The sequence below is a fragment of the Hoplias malabaricus genome, chromosome Y, assembly GCF_029633855.1.
Source record: "Hoplias malabaricus isolate fHopMal1 chromosome Y, fHopMal1.hap1, whole genome shotgun sequence".
Classification (NCBI taxonomy): Eukaryota; Metazoa; Chordata; class Actinopteri; order Characiformes; family Erythrinidae; genus Hoplias; species Hoplias malabaricus.
In genome coordinates this window covers 5,683,754-5,698,621 of record NC_089820.1, presented here as the reverse complement: position 1 = coordinate 5,698,621, position 14,868 = coordinate 5,683,754, and the positions used below count along the sequence as shown (strand labels likewise).

The window sequence follows — 14,868 nt, the reverse complement described above, 5'->3', positions numbered from 1 at the left end:
TCTGAATCAAGTTTTGAGTCAATCAATTGTGAATCCAGTTTTGAGTCAGTGAATTCTGAGTCCAGTTTTGAGTCAATCAATTGTGAATCCAGTTTTGAGTCAATCAATTCTGAGTCCAGTTTTGAGTCAATCAATTCTGAGTCCAGTTTTGAGTCAATCAATTCTGAGTCCAGTTTTGAGTCAATCAATTCTGAGTCCAGTTTTGAGTCAATCAATTCTGAGTCCAGTTTTGAGTCAATCAATTCTCAATCCAGTTTTGAGTCAATCAATTCTCAGTCCAGTTGAGTCAGTCAAATCTGAGTCCAGTTTTGAGTCAATCAATTCTGAGTCCAGTTTTGAGTCAATCAATTGTGAATCCAGTTTCAAGTCAATCAATTGTGAATTCAGTTTTGAATCAATCAATTGTGAATCCAGTTTTGAGTCAGTGAATTCTGAATCCAGTTGAGTCAATCAATTCTGAGTCCAGTTTTGAGTCAATCAATTCTGAATCCAGTTTTGAGTCAATCAATTCTGAGTCCAGTTTTGAGTCAATCAATTCTGAATCCAGTTTTGAGTCAATCAATTCTCAATCCAGTTGAGTCAGTCAAATCTGAGTCCAGTTTTGAGTCAATCAATTGTGAATCCAGTTTCAAGTCAATCAATTGTGAATTTAGTTTTGAGTCAATCAATTGTGAATCCAGTTTCAAGTCAATCAATTATGAATCCAGTTTTGGAGTCCAGATTCCAAGTGACGTTTTCAGTCAGTGAAGGACAACTCAACTTCAGTTTCAAATCATATAACATGTGACTCGAGTCTCAAGTCCTTGTCTCTGAGGACTTGGCTCTGGGCAGGCTGTCAGAAGGCGACTCAATTGAGTCAAATGCATTTGCGTGCTCAAGTTGCTGCTCTGTCCTGCTCTGCACACAACATAAATCCACAACTTCATTAAAAGTCTGTCCAGAAACATTCTGCTGCCCCATAATCAATGGCGAGTCACTCAAGTTGCATCAGCTTTTTACTGAATTAAACTCAGGACATATCATGATCAATGACAACTTAGAGAATTGTCTGGAACGGAAGAGAAATATAAACACGGTTACTATTCAATCACCAAAACAAGGTTTAATGTTGAGTGTGTTTACAGTAAACCTGGGCCAGAAAGAAAAGTTCCTGTGGTAAGAGCTGCAGATGTGCTGTTCCTGAGTTAAGGACATGCTTCACTATATATCCAAAATTTCCTGATAGTGAATTAACCATTTCATGCCTTGAAAAATATCCATATTATACAAAACCTATTGCCATGGAAAAGCATTGACCAACAGTAAAGTACAGCCTGAGGTCAGCATGCCCAATCCCAGGTCAGTAAGTGTATAAAGCCCCACAAACACAGAGGAGTGGATCAGTGGAACCAACATCTGTACTTGATCTCATTAACACTCTGGTCGTTGAATGTACTCAGCACTGTTCCAGCACCTATTGGAAAGCTTTCCAAGAAAATTAGACATATACACAAAGCTTGGGACATATAGTGTATGTATAGGTTAAACTATGCATTCCAAAAAATTGTGGACAGAACCAAAGGGCTAGAATTAGTTCTACATATCAAAAATGTTTTATTATTTTCTCCCAATTGCAAGCAAAGCATTCTGTCTTTGGCAAGTAAAGATGATCCTCATTAAAGACCTTTCTCACATCTAATGATAAACAGAGGCTTTGATGTTGGTACTGTCAGTGCACCATAAATAACTCTTTGTCACAGATATCATAGCCCTCTGCTCTACTTCCATGTGAAACTAAACAGAGAACAGTGCAGTTAAAAACTCTTTACACTTCCTATTAAACCTGTATGCATACGGCTTTAGAACTGCATTCATAAGGTATATTATATGGCATATATGACACCATTCATTATATCTGGCATAAATGTTTCTAAGCAGTTAGTTACTTTAAAATAGTTCATGAAACCAGTGTACAAGACATCATAAAATCAGGCGTCATAAAGCATTATAATGTGCTCATAAGAACAATGCTGACCACAATCTTGTTAATGTTTATTACTGTATATTATAAAACTATAAAATCATATACTCGTGTTCAGTGATGTTTATTCAGTTTATTATCACTATATAAGATTATGCCATGCATTATAACACCTTATAAATGCATTTTAAAGAATTATGACTACAGGATTCATAGGAAGCTTTCTCAAAAGTCCAAGTGGTGACTGGAATCAAGGACTCCCCAGCAGAGGAAAGAAGAGGAGTCTGAGGGCAAAATGTATTTGCTCGTTTGTGTGTGGACAGTGGTGCTGCATGGCTCTAGGGTTCAAAGGCACAGACTGAAGGGGGGAGGTGGCTTAGACTGGACCCTCATTGCTGGAGTTTGAAGTGAAAGGATTGGGTTTTCCACTGTGTGATGTCACAGTTCAGCATGGTGCGCTCGGTGAAGCTCACATTGTCCTCGCTGTCGATCAGGATGACTGTGTTGGCTCTGAAGAAGGAAGAAGAGAAGCGCGACTAAAACAGGTGCCCAATATTTATAATAAACCATGAGTCGATTTCTTTAGAGATGTCATAAAGTTCAAAGCTTTTAACAACTAGAGGTGTCCATGGAAACCATAAAAGAGCAAATTAGCTTGCTGGAAATGCCCACTGTTGCTTTGGAGATAACACGCAAGGCTGAACTCGTCACTGAAGCTAGACACGCTTGCAGGAGAACACAATACACCAGATGTCTTACATTCACTAAGATATGCCCACATTGTCCAACAGTGTTTCTCAACATGTTTTTGATCATGGCACCCTTTAAAATTTTGCCAAATTTAAGGTCCCACCAATCTTTAAAGAAGAATTCTCTTCATCCATTTGACTGTCAAACACACACACAACCACAAACAGCTATAATGTTTTAAACATTCTTTCTTGAGAATAAAATTGTGACAACAACAGATCAATTGGAATTTTTGACTGAATAATTTGCTTGAAAATAAAACGCATTTCTGGCTGCATTTGTTGTGTCTAATCACAATGCAAACCTACTCTCCTGCTCTGCTGATTGTGGGCAAAGGACTAAGATTTTAAGGCTAAATCTCTCATGGAGAATTTTTAGTTGCTGTAAGATATAGTCAGAATATTTAGATCCCCCCCCCCCTCCCCAAAAAAAAATTCAGACTTTATTCTCAAAACATTCTTACTTTATTTCTTTGAATATTCTGACTCAGGGGTGTGGCCACAGGTCCAACAGGTCAAAAACAGGACCAAGGCCACTGTAAATTCACTGCAAGGTGGACCTGTTGCACGACTGAGGGCAAAACATGGGACACAATGCCACAGCTTAGATTTTGTGAAGCGTGAAAGGTGCGTCACCCCGATTGACAAAATAAAAGTAAAGTGCCCCCCCCGTTGACACACTAAAGAGGACATCCACTTTTACCTACGTCACTGGTTGCTAATATTATCCAGGCCCAGCTGCAATTTTATTTCTGGCACTTTTCAGACATTGTAGCTGTATTTTCATGATACATCCTTATATCAGCAAAGTCAGGAACTGAAATCGCAATCTCCCAAAAACAGGGCCAAGTCTTAGACAATAGAGAAAATCAGATATAAAGCCTGGGATCAAGATGGCGCAACTGCAGTAGAATATGTTATGTTCTGTAAGTGAAGATATACCCTGAAGGGACCACCCCAGCGACAATCCTTGTATGCAAGGTGCCAATATTTCTGAGATAATAAATTAGAGGTGGGTGTATGAGCTCTATAGACTCACTTCTACAAAGAGACCATGTGTAAGAATGAGAATATACGAGTACCAACCTGGTTCCATATCCCGGTGAGCGTACACACACTGCTGACAAAGCCTGAAGCATGGCCTTACTGTAGCCCTCCCCCTGACTCTCCTGCATGGGGTCTGGGGTGTGTCTGAGAGAGAGTGAGAGAGAGCAATGTAAGTGAACCAGTAGAGATCAAAAGAAGCTTTTTAGTGCTATTTGGCCATAGACCTCTAATGCTTTGCTTAGAAAAACACGAGTTGCATATGAGTCCAAAGGTCACCATGCTCAATGCCAAGAGTTGGCCAGAGTTCGGCCCCCCCGCACTGGACTGTGAGGCACTGGACAGCATTCTATGTAATGGAAGGATGATAGAATGAGTGCTAAAACTAATCACCCACAGTTAATACCTGTCTTTCTTAATGTTCTCGTGGCTGCCATCAAACATTTACAGCCGAGTTCCAACATCTAGAGTAAAGGCTTCCCAAGAGATTAGAGGCTGTTACTGCAGCAAACGGGAACAAACTACATAATAATACCAAGTCTTTTTCCGTGCCCCTTCACTGGAAATCAATGGTGTTGGTGTCTGCAGTTAGTGGTTAATAAAAGCCAGCGTAGCTTCTGTATTCCCTGGAGCACCTTGCCTCACCTTCAGAGATAATGAATGTAGTAAATGTAGGGCCTCTTATTCCCTCAGGATTTTTAAACAGTTAATCAATATGGCATTTAAATAAAGACCAATTCTTTTTTAAATAGAAATTTTCCAGCTATGGTTAAATGAAGACCTTGGCTCTTGGCTCAGGGGTGGAGGTCAGGAGGGTGTAGAAAGGTCACATGGTCATGTACAAAGATTTGTTCGCCTCTGGTCTTCTGCAATATGGAGATTTACTGTTCCACTTCTTCTAAAACCAATTGGGAATTTGTCCTTCCTTTGCTGAAGTAACATCATCTATTCTCTGGAAAGGCGTTTGGAACATTGCTGGGAGGGTCTGATTGTATACATTTTACACCAAGTACACTAGGCCACAAACCATCTCAAAGGAATTGGACGGCACTTATTCACTTAAGAGAACTCAGTTCCAGTGGTCCACACTTACACTCCTGTAGTTGACGCTTGTCACTGAGCATTGAAAACCTAATCTCACATGTAGCAGCTCCAGAGCGTCCAATTTCATTTCACGCTATTCTACTCGGATGATACAAACTGTGTATGCACCTGAACGTCTGTGACCCCAATGGGCACGTGTTTAAAGGGGTATCTAAAAACTTTTAGAATGTAATTGATGTCTAGAAGGTAAGTCAGCCCAAGTTTCTGCACTCTTCACATGTTCAGCAAAAGCTTCAGAAGTTTCCCAATCATGAAGGACAGTGGAAATTCATTATTGCTGTCCTGAGATAACACAGCGAGATGTTCACCTTACAAAAATCAAAGAATCTGTAAAACCCTTTCAGAACAGCGTTCTGTTAAAATCTTCCTGTTCAAAGAAATTCTACAATAACTTTCCCTTTCTGCGCCTCAAGAAGCCACCAAGATCAAAGTGGACAAGAAAGAGAGACAGAGAGGGAGAGAGAGAGAGAGAGAGAGAGAGAGAGAGAGAGAGAGAGAGAGAGAGAGACAGAGAGAGAGATACCATACTGCGCATCTATCAGACTCTACTCTTCATTTATTTAATTTCCTTGGAGTTATATTGAAATTATTAAAAATGACAGACATCTGGCAACCACTCAAATCTGCCTGAAAAACAAGCTATCTGAGAAAATGAAATAAGTACAAAAATATAATAATAATAATAAAAATATATAGTAATAATACCGTAATAAACTGGCTGACAGCATTGGGGACTAACCATAAGAAAAGACTGGATTCGGTAAATACAGAAGAATATTTTTATGAATATTCTTTTTTAATGTAATTGTGTGTGTGTGTGTGTGTGTGTGTGTGGGGTTTTCAGGTACACAGGGGAAAAAAACAGAAGCTACAGAAACAGAGAGTGAATAGGAACAAAAACAGTGAGAGATACAGAGCGGCAAAGACAGAGTGAGAGAGAGCGCGAGAGAGACTCACAGTTCCTCGTCGTTGAGGATGTGTAACAGTTCTTGGACTAGTCCTTCAGGGGGCAGTGTTCTGTTCACTACACTGGTGAAGAGCCGTTTGCCGTGCTGCAACTTCCTCCAGGGGGTCTCCAGCAGAGCATTACTCAGCGCATAGATTCCTGCTGAAGCCCCCCAACACACACACACACAGACAACAAGGATGACTGCTGAATATTGCTTATATTTCTGTCACATAAGGTATTTGTGTTTGTGGGGGTGGGGGGCTAGCACATTACATTTTATTATCACTTCTCGTTCTCTCCATCTCTTTCACACGTGCACACAGAGAATGACTAATAGACATCGATGCATAGATAAACTGAGACACAGATATGGTCTGTGGGATGGTGAGGAAGAAAAAAACAGAGACAAAGGTGGGGTGGGGGGGGCATGACAGAGAGATGCCCGTCTTGAACGAGAGCCCACACTTTAGCGTGTGTGAAGAGAGCTCAGAGCGAGAGTGAACAAACCCGCTTTCAGGCGGATGGGTTCCGGAGTGGCCTTGTTTCCATAGTAACACAGTGTGTCTTCACCGACCCTGCGTCAGGAAACATGGAGACATGAGATGAGGTTAGCAACAATTAAACACAAATTAGCTCTATTTTTAGTGTATGTTTACCTCTGCAAACAATGTTACTGTCCAAAGGAGTGGACGAAGGGCTGCGTATGGTGGCAGCACACTAACAGGCTAAGTATTAATACTCTACTTAAACATTAAAGGTCATTTATTGTTGGCCGTCCTTGATAAAGCTATAGCACACTTACATAGGCCTTTTAGAACATCTGCAATGGTTTTTTTCAGCAAATGTCAGTTGGTGTGAATGCTTCACCCTAGAAAATCGTACAATAAAAGACACTTGTTGAAAGCTGTCATAGATGCTGGTGTCAGCTGTCATGAAAGGCTTATGAAGGCATCATCGAGGCTCATGAACGATGACCAGCATAATTTTAAATTGTACTTAATTATTATTTATTTGTGTTATGCAACATTCCCACAGTGCAGAATGAAACCCTTCTCTGTTCTCTCACTGCAGCACCCAGCATGCGTTAAACAAATACATCACACAAATCCCTGTGGTGTCAACCAATCCTGGCTGCTAGCATAGCTTCTGATCTACAGGCTAATAAACACACTACACGTTTGCCAACACCTGCTCACCAAATATTTTTTATCTGAAATGAAAGATATCAAAAAAGGGGCTTGCCCCCCCCTTTTCCTGCAGTCACAGCCTCTTCTCTTCTGGGAAGGTTTAAAATTAGATGTTGGAACATTGCTGTGAAAGTTTGATGGCAGCCACAACAGCAGTTCTATGGGTCAGGTTCTGATATTATATAATTAATCTGGATCACAAACACCACTTTAAATCATCCCAAAGATATTGAACAATACCTTACACTACTATTGTGTTACCTTTCCACTGCATATTAATTACACTACCGCATTTGAACATATTCACCATTTTTGATTTTCCATTAGGCAAGTTTGGCATCTGATACATCTTTTTTTTTTTTAGTACCTGCTCGCTTTTGGTTACAAGCAAGCAGATTAGGGACTGAAACTTGACATGTAAGCCTTGCAGAGCACAGATTGGCTAGAGAGAATTCTCACTACACATCGCAATGCAGACATCCAGCACAAACTAGCCATTTGTAAAGTCTCCAGGCTACAGTAATGATCAGATTTGTTTTTATCCGACTCACAATGGCAGCTTGTAATATTTGTAGCTGATGAAAAGAAAAACACATATTCCAATTTGTCTGAACTGACGCATGGCTCATGTTTAGTTGCAAAAAACAATAACAACAAGTAAATACATAATGAATAAACAATGCTTAAATGTTACCTCCACCACTGTCGTGGTTTCCAAAGCCAACTGTTCCTGTTAGAGATGGTATTTTTAAAAATGTCACCATGTACATTTTGGAGAAGGAGGCTGTGGTAATGAAAAACGAACGCGGTACCATGTACCAAAAGTGAGAAGAGTCAAGTAGCGTACTGTCATACAATTTTAGCCTACACACTGCGTTAGGCATGTTGACCTTACGCTATGCGCATCATTTATTCTTGAATCTGTCCTCAGAAGAGGCGTTTCTTAATCTTTAAATGAGAAAATACTCTTCCAGAGACTTCTGCTGCAGGATGTAAGTAAAATTGGTGTTTATTAGCTGGCCATACATTACAAAGCCTGGGCTTCTGTAAATTTATTTCCACAATAGTGTAGCCTGGATTAAATTAGTCCTGGAAACAAAGTTCGTCTCTCCTAGTTTCCTCCACCCACTGCTTCATTAGGAGCACATTTGCAGCGCAGACCTGCGGTTTTGTTTACTTCTTGGTAATTAGCTGGAGAATCCGAACTGCCACGCTAAAGGTTATCGCCAGCAGGGCCTAGTGGGTAATGTCTTATCTTCAGGAAAGTTCCCTCGAAACAGCGGGGGTGCCTGTTGTGAGCAGGTCAGAGAGCAGCTGATACGGCGTAAGCCAAAAAACACAGGAGAATACTGTCCAGACAGGCGGTACGCACCACGAATCACAATCCCATTTTTTTTTTTTTTTTTAAACCCGGCTTGATATTTTGTCTTTATCAAGGAGCATTAGCTGTCACTAACACTCTGCTCTGCCCAGCTGCTGCCCAATAGCAGCTCAGCCGCTATTCGAAGCTGAGCTGATTAGACTTGTTCTCCCTTATCAGTTACAAGGATCTGGCGGAAGGGATACTCAAAAGATTCCAGGCACAGTCCCATAAAGGGCTATGCCCAAAGTAATGGCTGAAGGAGGACGATTAAGTGCTTGTTTTGTCCCATGCTGTTAAAATACAGGGTTTTTTTTTGTTACTCTGAATAGGAAAACAAAACATGCTACAGTCAGGAACATCTTTTTCATTTGTTCGGCTGGCAGGAAGAAGGTGGAAAGGCCATAGATGAGAAGTGAAAGAAGAGGAACCTTTTGTGACATCCTAGAATTGGTAAAACAGTTGGATCAAGTCAATGCCTGGAGATTTCAACAGTGCCAGGGAACGATGCAAGAAGAGAGGGAGGGAGAGAAGGAGAGTGAGATGGAGGGAGGGAATCTCTTCATCAAAGTGAGATGATCAGTATGCAGAAAAGTACATGCTCATTTCGAGTAAGCCCACGTCTTTCTCCCCCTCTTTAAACTGACATCTATTTGAGCCTTTCCCCACTGAGCCGCTTTGTGTGGCGCCAGCTGAGAAGCATAAACAATGGGAGCTCTACAACACCAGGCATCAACAAATGATGTTTGCTGAACAGTCTCTAATCAGCTCGTGATCAAAGTGGATATGGGTTAGCTGGGTCGAACCTTTTGAAATTTGCCAGTTTTCACTTCGCTTCCTGTAGGCCAGGCGGGAGATAACAGGGACACTGAGTCATCTTTTCCTTTCATAGACTGTTCTAAGTTATATATAACTTTAACTCAAAAAGCATTTTCATATACATTTACATTTACGTTAAGGGCATTTAGCGACTTCCAAACTTGCTTCACTCTTTACTCAGAAAATATCCTTAGCTGGTTTGTGTGGGCTGAAATCCAAAAAATACCATGCACGGTCCATTAAATGCTGCCAAAGCATTGATTTGTGTCTGAATGTCAAATCAAGTAAGACATGGCATTAAGTGTACAACTAGTTTTTTTGCAACATATAATAGAAATTCAAATAAAATTTTTTACAGTAGTCAAAATTCAGTAGTAAAACACTCACACTTTTGGATACAGTATTATCCCCAGGAACAGAACAAATCGATGTATATGCTTTTGCAGCCCTTTCTCCTCGATGGAACTCCTAACAAATGCAGTGGCAAAGAAATTATTCTCGTTTGCCATTTTCAGGATATTTTTTGTTGAATAAAATTACAACTATTATTTGTAATTCTACACAAGAGTTACAATAAAATGACAAAAGACTGGGATGAAGTTTGAAATTTGAATTACATTAACTGAAATAAATATACACAAACCTAATACAATCACAAGCCTTTAATAAATAAATAATAATTTTAAAATAAATAAATAATTTGCAAGTGTTGATTTTTATGTACTCTTGTAGGAGAATATATATATAATCCTGGATCCATGGTTTACGGATAATAATTATAATAATAATAATAATAATAATAATAACAATAATAATAATATGAAAACTATTTTAAAATTATAATTATTATTACCACCTATAAAGCTTGTTTCATAAACCCAAGGACTCTTACAATTGAGTGGGGGAAAATCTGAATGCTGATGTTCTACCTTCACTAAAGGAGAATATCATACTCTGTCTGCTCCTCACAACAAGAGTACTGTACACTACTGAAAGCCTGGTTAAGTACCAGAAGGGAATGGGTTCCTGTTTGGGTCTTCATTCCTCTCAGTGATTCTTCCTCTTGCTCTGAAGTGGTCATTCCAATCTGTGTTTGAACTATCACTAGATTAGGAACATCTACATTGTGTCTACACTCATTGCCCATTATATCAGCTCCACTGACCACACAGGAGCATATTTGTAGTTCAACAATTACAGACGGTAGTCCACCTGTTTCATACTTTATCTCCAATCCCAAATCATACCTGCTCTGTTGTGGTCCTGTGGGGGTCATGACCATTGAAAAACAGGGTGAAATTGGGAATTAAAAAAAGGTATGCAGAGAAAAAGGTGGACTAGTCTGTAATTGATAAACCATTGCCATCCAGACCATGTTTATGAGCAGATGAATGAGCTCTGTAGTGATCTGAGTTGGTCTGACCTTCTCAGTCAGTGATTGGACAAATTAAGTTCAAATGGATTGGCTTTCAGGACCGGCAGGTATAGTTCATAATCTTATTTTAAAACGCCGCTTTTAACGCCGTTGGTTTGGCTTTGGAACAGCGTAAAATAAGGCGTCCTGGAGGTTCAAATCAGCTGTATTTTAATGGCATAAGAATGCCGGTATTTATACTTTTACAGCATAATTAATGGCGCCACTTCAGGAGAAACGACTTATTTTTCGGCGTTTTATAAAGTAAACGCGTCTTTTAGATGTCATTTTTTGACCCTCTTGGCGTTCCATACAATATATCTGCGCGTGGGCACAGAAACCTTCTTGCTTGCTCAAAGTATCCTTGCGCACACAGAATTGTGGCACAAAGTAATGCCATACAAAAGAAAGTGGCTTTTCTTAAAACAATGAACTGGCTGCCCCAGGACCCTGATGTCGACATTACTGAATGTAATTATATGGAACATAAAGGGCAGAACATTTAACCAGCTTCAAAAACAGAATTGAAGGAGCTGAAAAAATATTGCTACAGATGTGTTCTACTCCAATAAAGAAGTCTTCATAGAGAAAGTGAAAGAGGAAAGAGAAGTATGCTGCTATTCTTTCATAATGATTTGATGTGAACCCTCATTGATATGAGACCCCAGGAGCTCTCCTCACGGGATGTCGAAACAAGATGACTAACCCTTCTGTGTGAAAAATGACTACTATTGCACTGAATGGTGCCTTGGCACCAAGAGATAGCTTCATGAACAAAGAAGCCAGGAGGCCTGCATTTATTTAGAAACCTGAGTGTGGATGAGTGTATAGGAGGCACTGGAAATATAAATATGTATAGGAGATATTCATGACTATTATTTTGGAGTCAAGTAGTGTTTAAGGGGCTTGTGCAAGAAAGTCCACCACTGTTGTTCTTGTCTATTGGAAACCTAAAACATTCCAAAAGTGATACTGTGTTCTGAAACAACCCTACATTTTATACTCCATCTTAAAGTTCTTTTCAAACTGGAACTGAAAAAAACAACAACATACAGGAGCTGGTACAGCCTCAGATAAAAAGTAATAAAGCTTTTTTTCAAGCACCACTTCCTGATTCAGATCTGAAAAAAAATAATTCCACAGCCTTTTGTGTTTATGCTTCCACTGTGAGACAACAACTCAACACTGTGGCTCTGAAAAGATGTGGAGCTGCTGAGAAGCTCTTACTGAGAAAAGGAACCAGACACACACAAAAGAAAAAGAAGATTATGCTGGACTTAGACAATTAAGACTGGCTGCCTCAGAGCCCACACTTCATGAAATGCATTTGGGAATACTTAGAGTGAGAGATGGGGAAATGCAACCAACTTCTAAGACTGAACTTCACAAGTTTGGCTGGAGATTTCTTTAAAAGATTAAAAGCTAGTTTTTTGAAGGAAAAGGAAGCAGTAATAAAGGGAAGGTGTGGACACAAAATATTCTGAAAAAAATGTAACCATTATTTAGTTGAAGAGTCTTCATATTAATTTTTCAGAATATATTTTTTTGATGTTAGACAATGAATAACTAAAGAAGAGGTGTTATAAATGTGCTTTGTGAATGGAGGTAAAAGGAAAGGGTCCTAACATGATGTCAGTATGACTAATTGGAATTAGGTTTATCAGATGCGAATGTGAATGAGGAATCCTCTCTGGGACTGTTATATTTGGAGAATGTAATAACAGCTTTCAGATAAAAATAAACTGTTCTTCATCCTTTTATACAAACGCCATCTTCTACCTGGACTTCTGCAATCTGTTACAGAATTCAAGAATCTTTTGGGTCAAGACATCAAAGCCTTCAACATAAGAGTCCCAAGAGTCACTTCTGCAGAGCCCAGAGGACACGGAGCTCTCTTCAAGCTATTCAAGCAAGTGTTGATATAAAACTCTTCTAAGGATTTGGAAGATGTCCAAACAAGAAATTTCCTTTCAAAAGACTCAAAATTACTGCAGACTTGCTTGGCTTGGCAGTGCTGGTTTCTCTTGTTCATTATGTTCTGAAGGCTGGTCCAAAATACATAAAAGGTGATGATTTAAAAAAATAAAATAAAATTACACACCATGTCCAAATATTTATAGACACACCTTATAATCAGTGAATTCGGCCATTTTAAGGATACAGCTTGTATAATCGCCATAGAAAAGCATGAAATTAACTGTTAGGTAAGAGGTACAGTACGGGTAAAAAGGGACAACAGTGGTTTTAAAGTCCAGTTGTGTTCCTTGGAGGTACATTTCATACAATTCTCCAGAATGAGATGTGAATATTTGTACGCTTTAATTACAGAACTGTGTAAAATAATGTAAAAAAAATTGCCTGGCTATTGGCTATAAGCCTAAATTCACCATGCTCAATGCCGAGAGTTGGTAAGTGGAGTATAACTCTCCCCAGCATTGGTGTAGTGTACTCTCTGGAAATATTAAGCTTCCTCCATTCTTTCACATGAGGTGCAGTGTCAGAACTATCCCCCATCATCCCAGAATCACCCCCCATCACTACCTGACCTTATTTAATGCTCTCGGGGCTGCCATTAACGTTAGAGTGAAACTTTCCCAGAAGACCAGAGGTTTTTACAGCAGCCAAATGAGAAAAGCTCCTCACCGATAACCTTTTAAAACAATGGGGGCATGGAGTGTCCAAAAAACTTTTCATCATATATTGTCTGTCTCTACAAACAGTAAAAACTCATCATCTGTTCTGTCCTGGCAGGGCAGCAGGCCAGGGCAGGAAAACTCTTCATTATAATGGAAAACTCCTCTCAGGTCGCAGGATGCCACTATTGATTTTGGAACAAAGTGGCCACCTCTGAGCTTCCGACAAGCTTATCGCCATGTGTATCATCTTTGGCTCAAAGAACAAGAGCACAGAGAACTAATAGCTCAGTAACGATCTTGTTTATTGAGATGGTAACCAAATTAAATAATGCTCTCAGATGCTTTACCCATCCGTTCTTATGGGCTTGTGTCAGCAGTGTTTCAGCAGTGTTTCAGAGCAAATTAGCCCTCTAGATGAAGGCCAAATAACACGTCAGCAAAGTGACAAATGTGTCCAGGCTTGCGCCCAGCTAAAAATATACTGAAACACCTTTCGGAAATGTATTTTATACAACAGTCCACACAATCGCCAGCAGTTGCTTCACGGTAAGTATATCATTCTGCCCAATGTTGGTTGCTAAGTAACGACTCACTATATATATATATAGGGTTGGACAGTAATTCAATATCACAATATAAAAAGGTTTCAATAACATGATTTTAAACACATTCTCAATATTTCAATACACATTATTTACAACATCTGTCACTGACTGATGTTCATTACAGGGTGCTGTCGTCAGTATTAATATTGACGAAGCCAAGTTTATGTTTGATGGGAATGTCATGTTTATTTGTTCTTGGAAGTTTTTCAGTGGATATTATACTGTTCATATTCATATTCATTGGAATTATATCATGCTCTTGATCACAGCTCTTGATATACAATATGGCCAGTATTGGTATATCATGGTATATGTGTATGGTATATGTCCAGCTATATATATACAGCAATCTCTTGTTTTTCGTGGGGGATGCGTTCCAAGACCACCTGTGAAAAACAAATTTCTGTGAAGTAGAGGAAAGATTTTTTTTATGTATTTAACGAGTATTCGGACTTTTGAAACCCTCCCTGTTACTGTTAACAACTCACCCTTTGCATTAAACAGTCATTCTATAATGTTTTTCGGCTGGAACTACATGTGATATCCTACCAGTTTCTTTAATAGAGTCATTCCTAAGCTGTGATTTAGCGTCAGTAAATTTCACTCGGATGTGGACGTGAACAATACATGTACTGTACATAAGAAATACTTGTAAATTATATATTTTGTCACCTACAGGCCTAGTCTAATACATGTAAATAATAAAAAAGCCCCCTTGAAAAAACCTGCGAAGTAGCGAATCCGCGATAGATGAACTGCGAAGTAGCGAGGGTTTACTGTACATATATATATATATATATATATATATATATATATATATATATAGAGAGAGAGAGAGAGAGAGAGAGAGAGAGAGAGAGAGCTGGACAATATGGCCATATTGTATATTAAGAGCTGTTTCTTTATTTCAGTCGATATGATATAATTAGTTTTACAAATTGCAGGTTTGATGGTAGAAGAGTAGTTTGTTTTCAAATTTTCCATTCCACCTAAAACTGTGTAGCAGTTACATACAAGTGCCTCTGTTCCACCTGAAATGGT

General features: G+C 39.2%; 1 protein-coding gene across 7 annotated transcripts in view; it reads right to left on the bottom strand.

Moving 5' to 3' along the window:
* Window positions 1–800: 800 nt before the first annotated feature.
* LOC136678068 (transport and Golgi organization protein 2 homolog) overlaps window positions 801–14,868 on the bottom strand; it is a 39,786-nt gene continuing 25,718 nt past the window's right edge. For 4 of the 7 annotated variants that reach the window (XM_066655883.1, XM_066655881.1, XM_066655882.1 and 1 more), the window contains exons 6-10: window positions 6,609–6,674; window positions 6,314–6,381; window positions 5,815–5,965; window positions 3,796–3,900; window positions 801–2,470 (exon numbers count right to left, since the gene is read on the bottom strand). In XM_066655883.1, the coding sequence (XP_066511980.1) occupies window positions 2,350–2,470; window positions 3,796–3,900; window positions 5,815–5,965; window positions 6,314–6,381; window positions 6,609–6,674 (511 nt within the window). In that variant the 3' untranslated portion in view covers window positions 801–2,349. The remainder of the gene's footprint in view (window positions 2,471–3,795; window positions 3,901–5,814; window positions 5,966–6,313; window positions 6,382–6,608; window positions 6,675–14,868) is intronic. The other 3 variants (XM_066655885.1, XM_066655886.1, XM_066655887.1) reach the window with 3 other exon arrangements.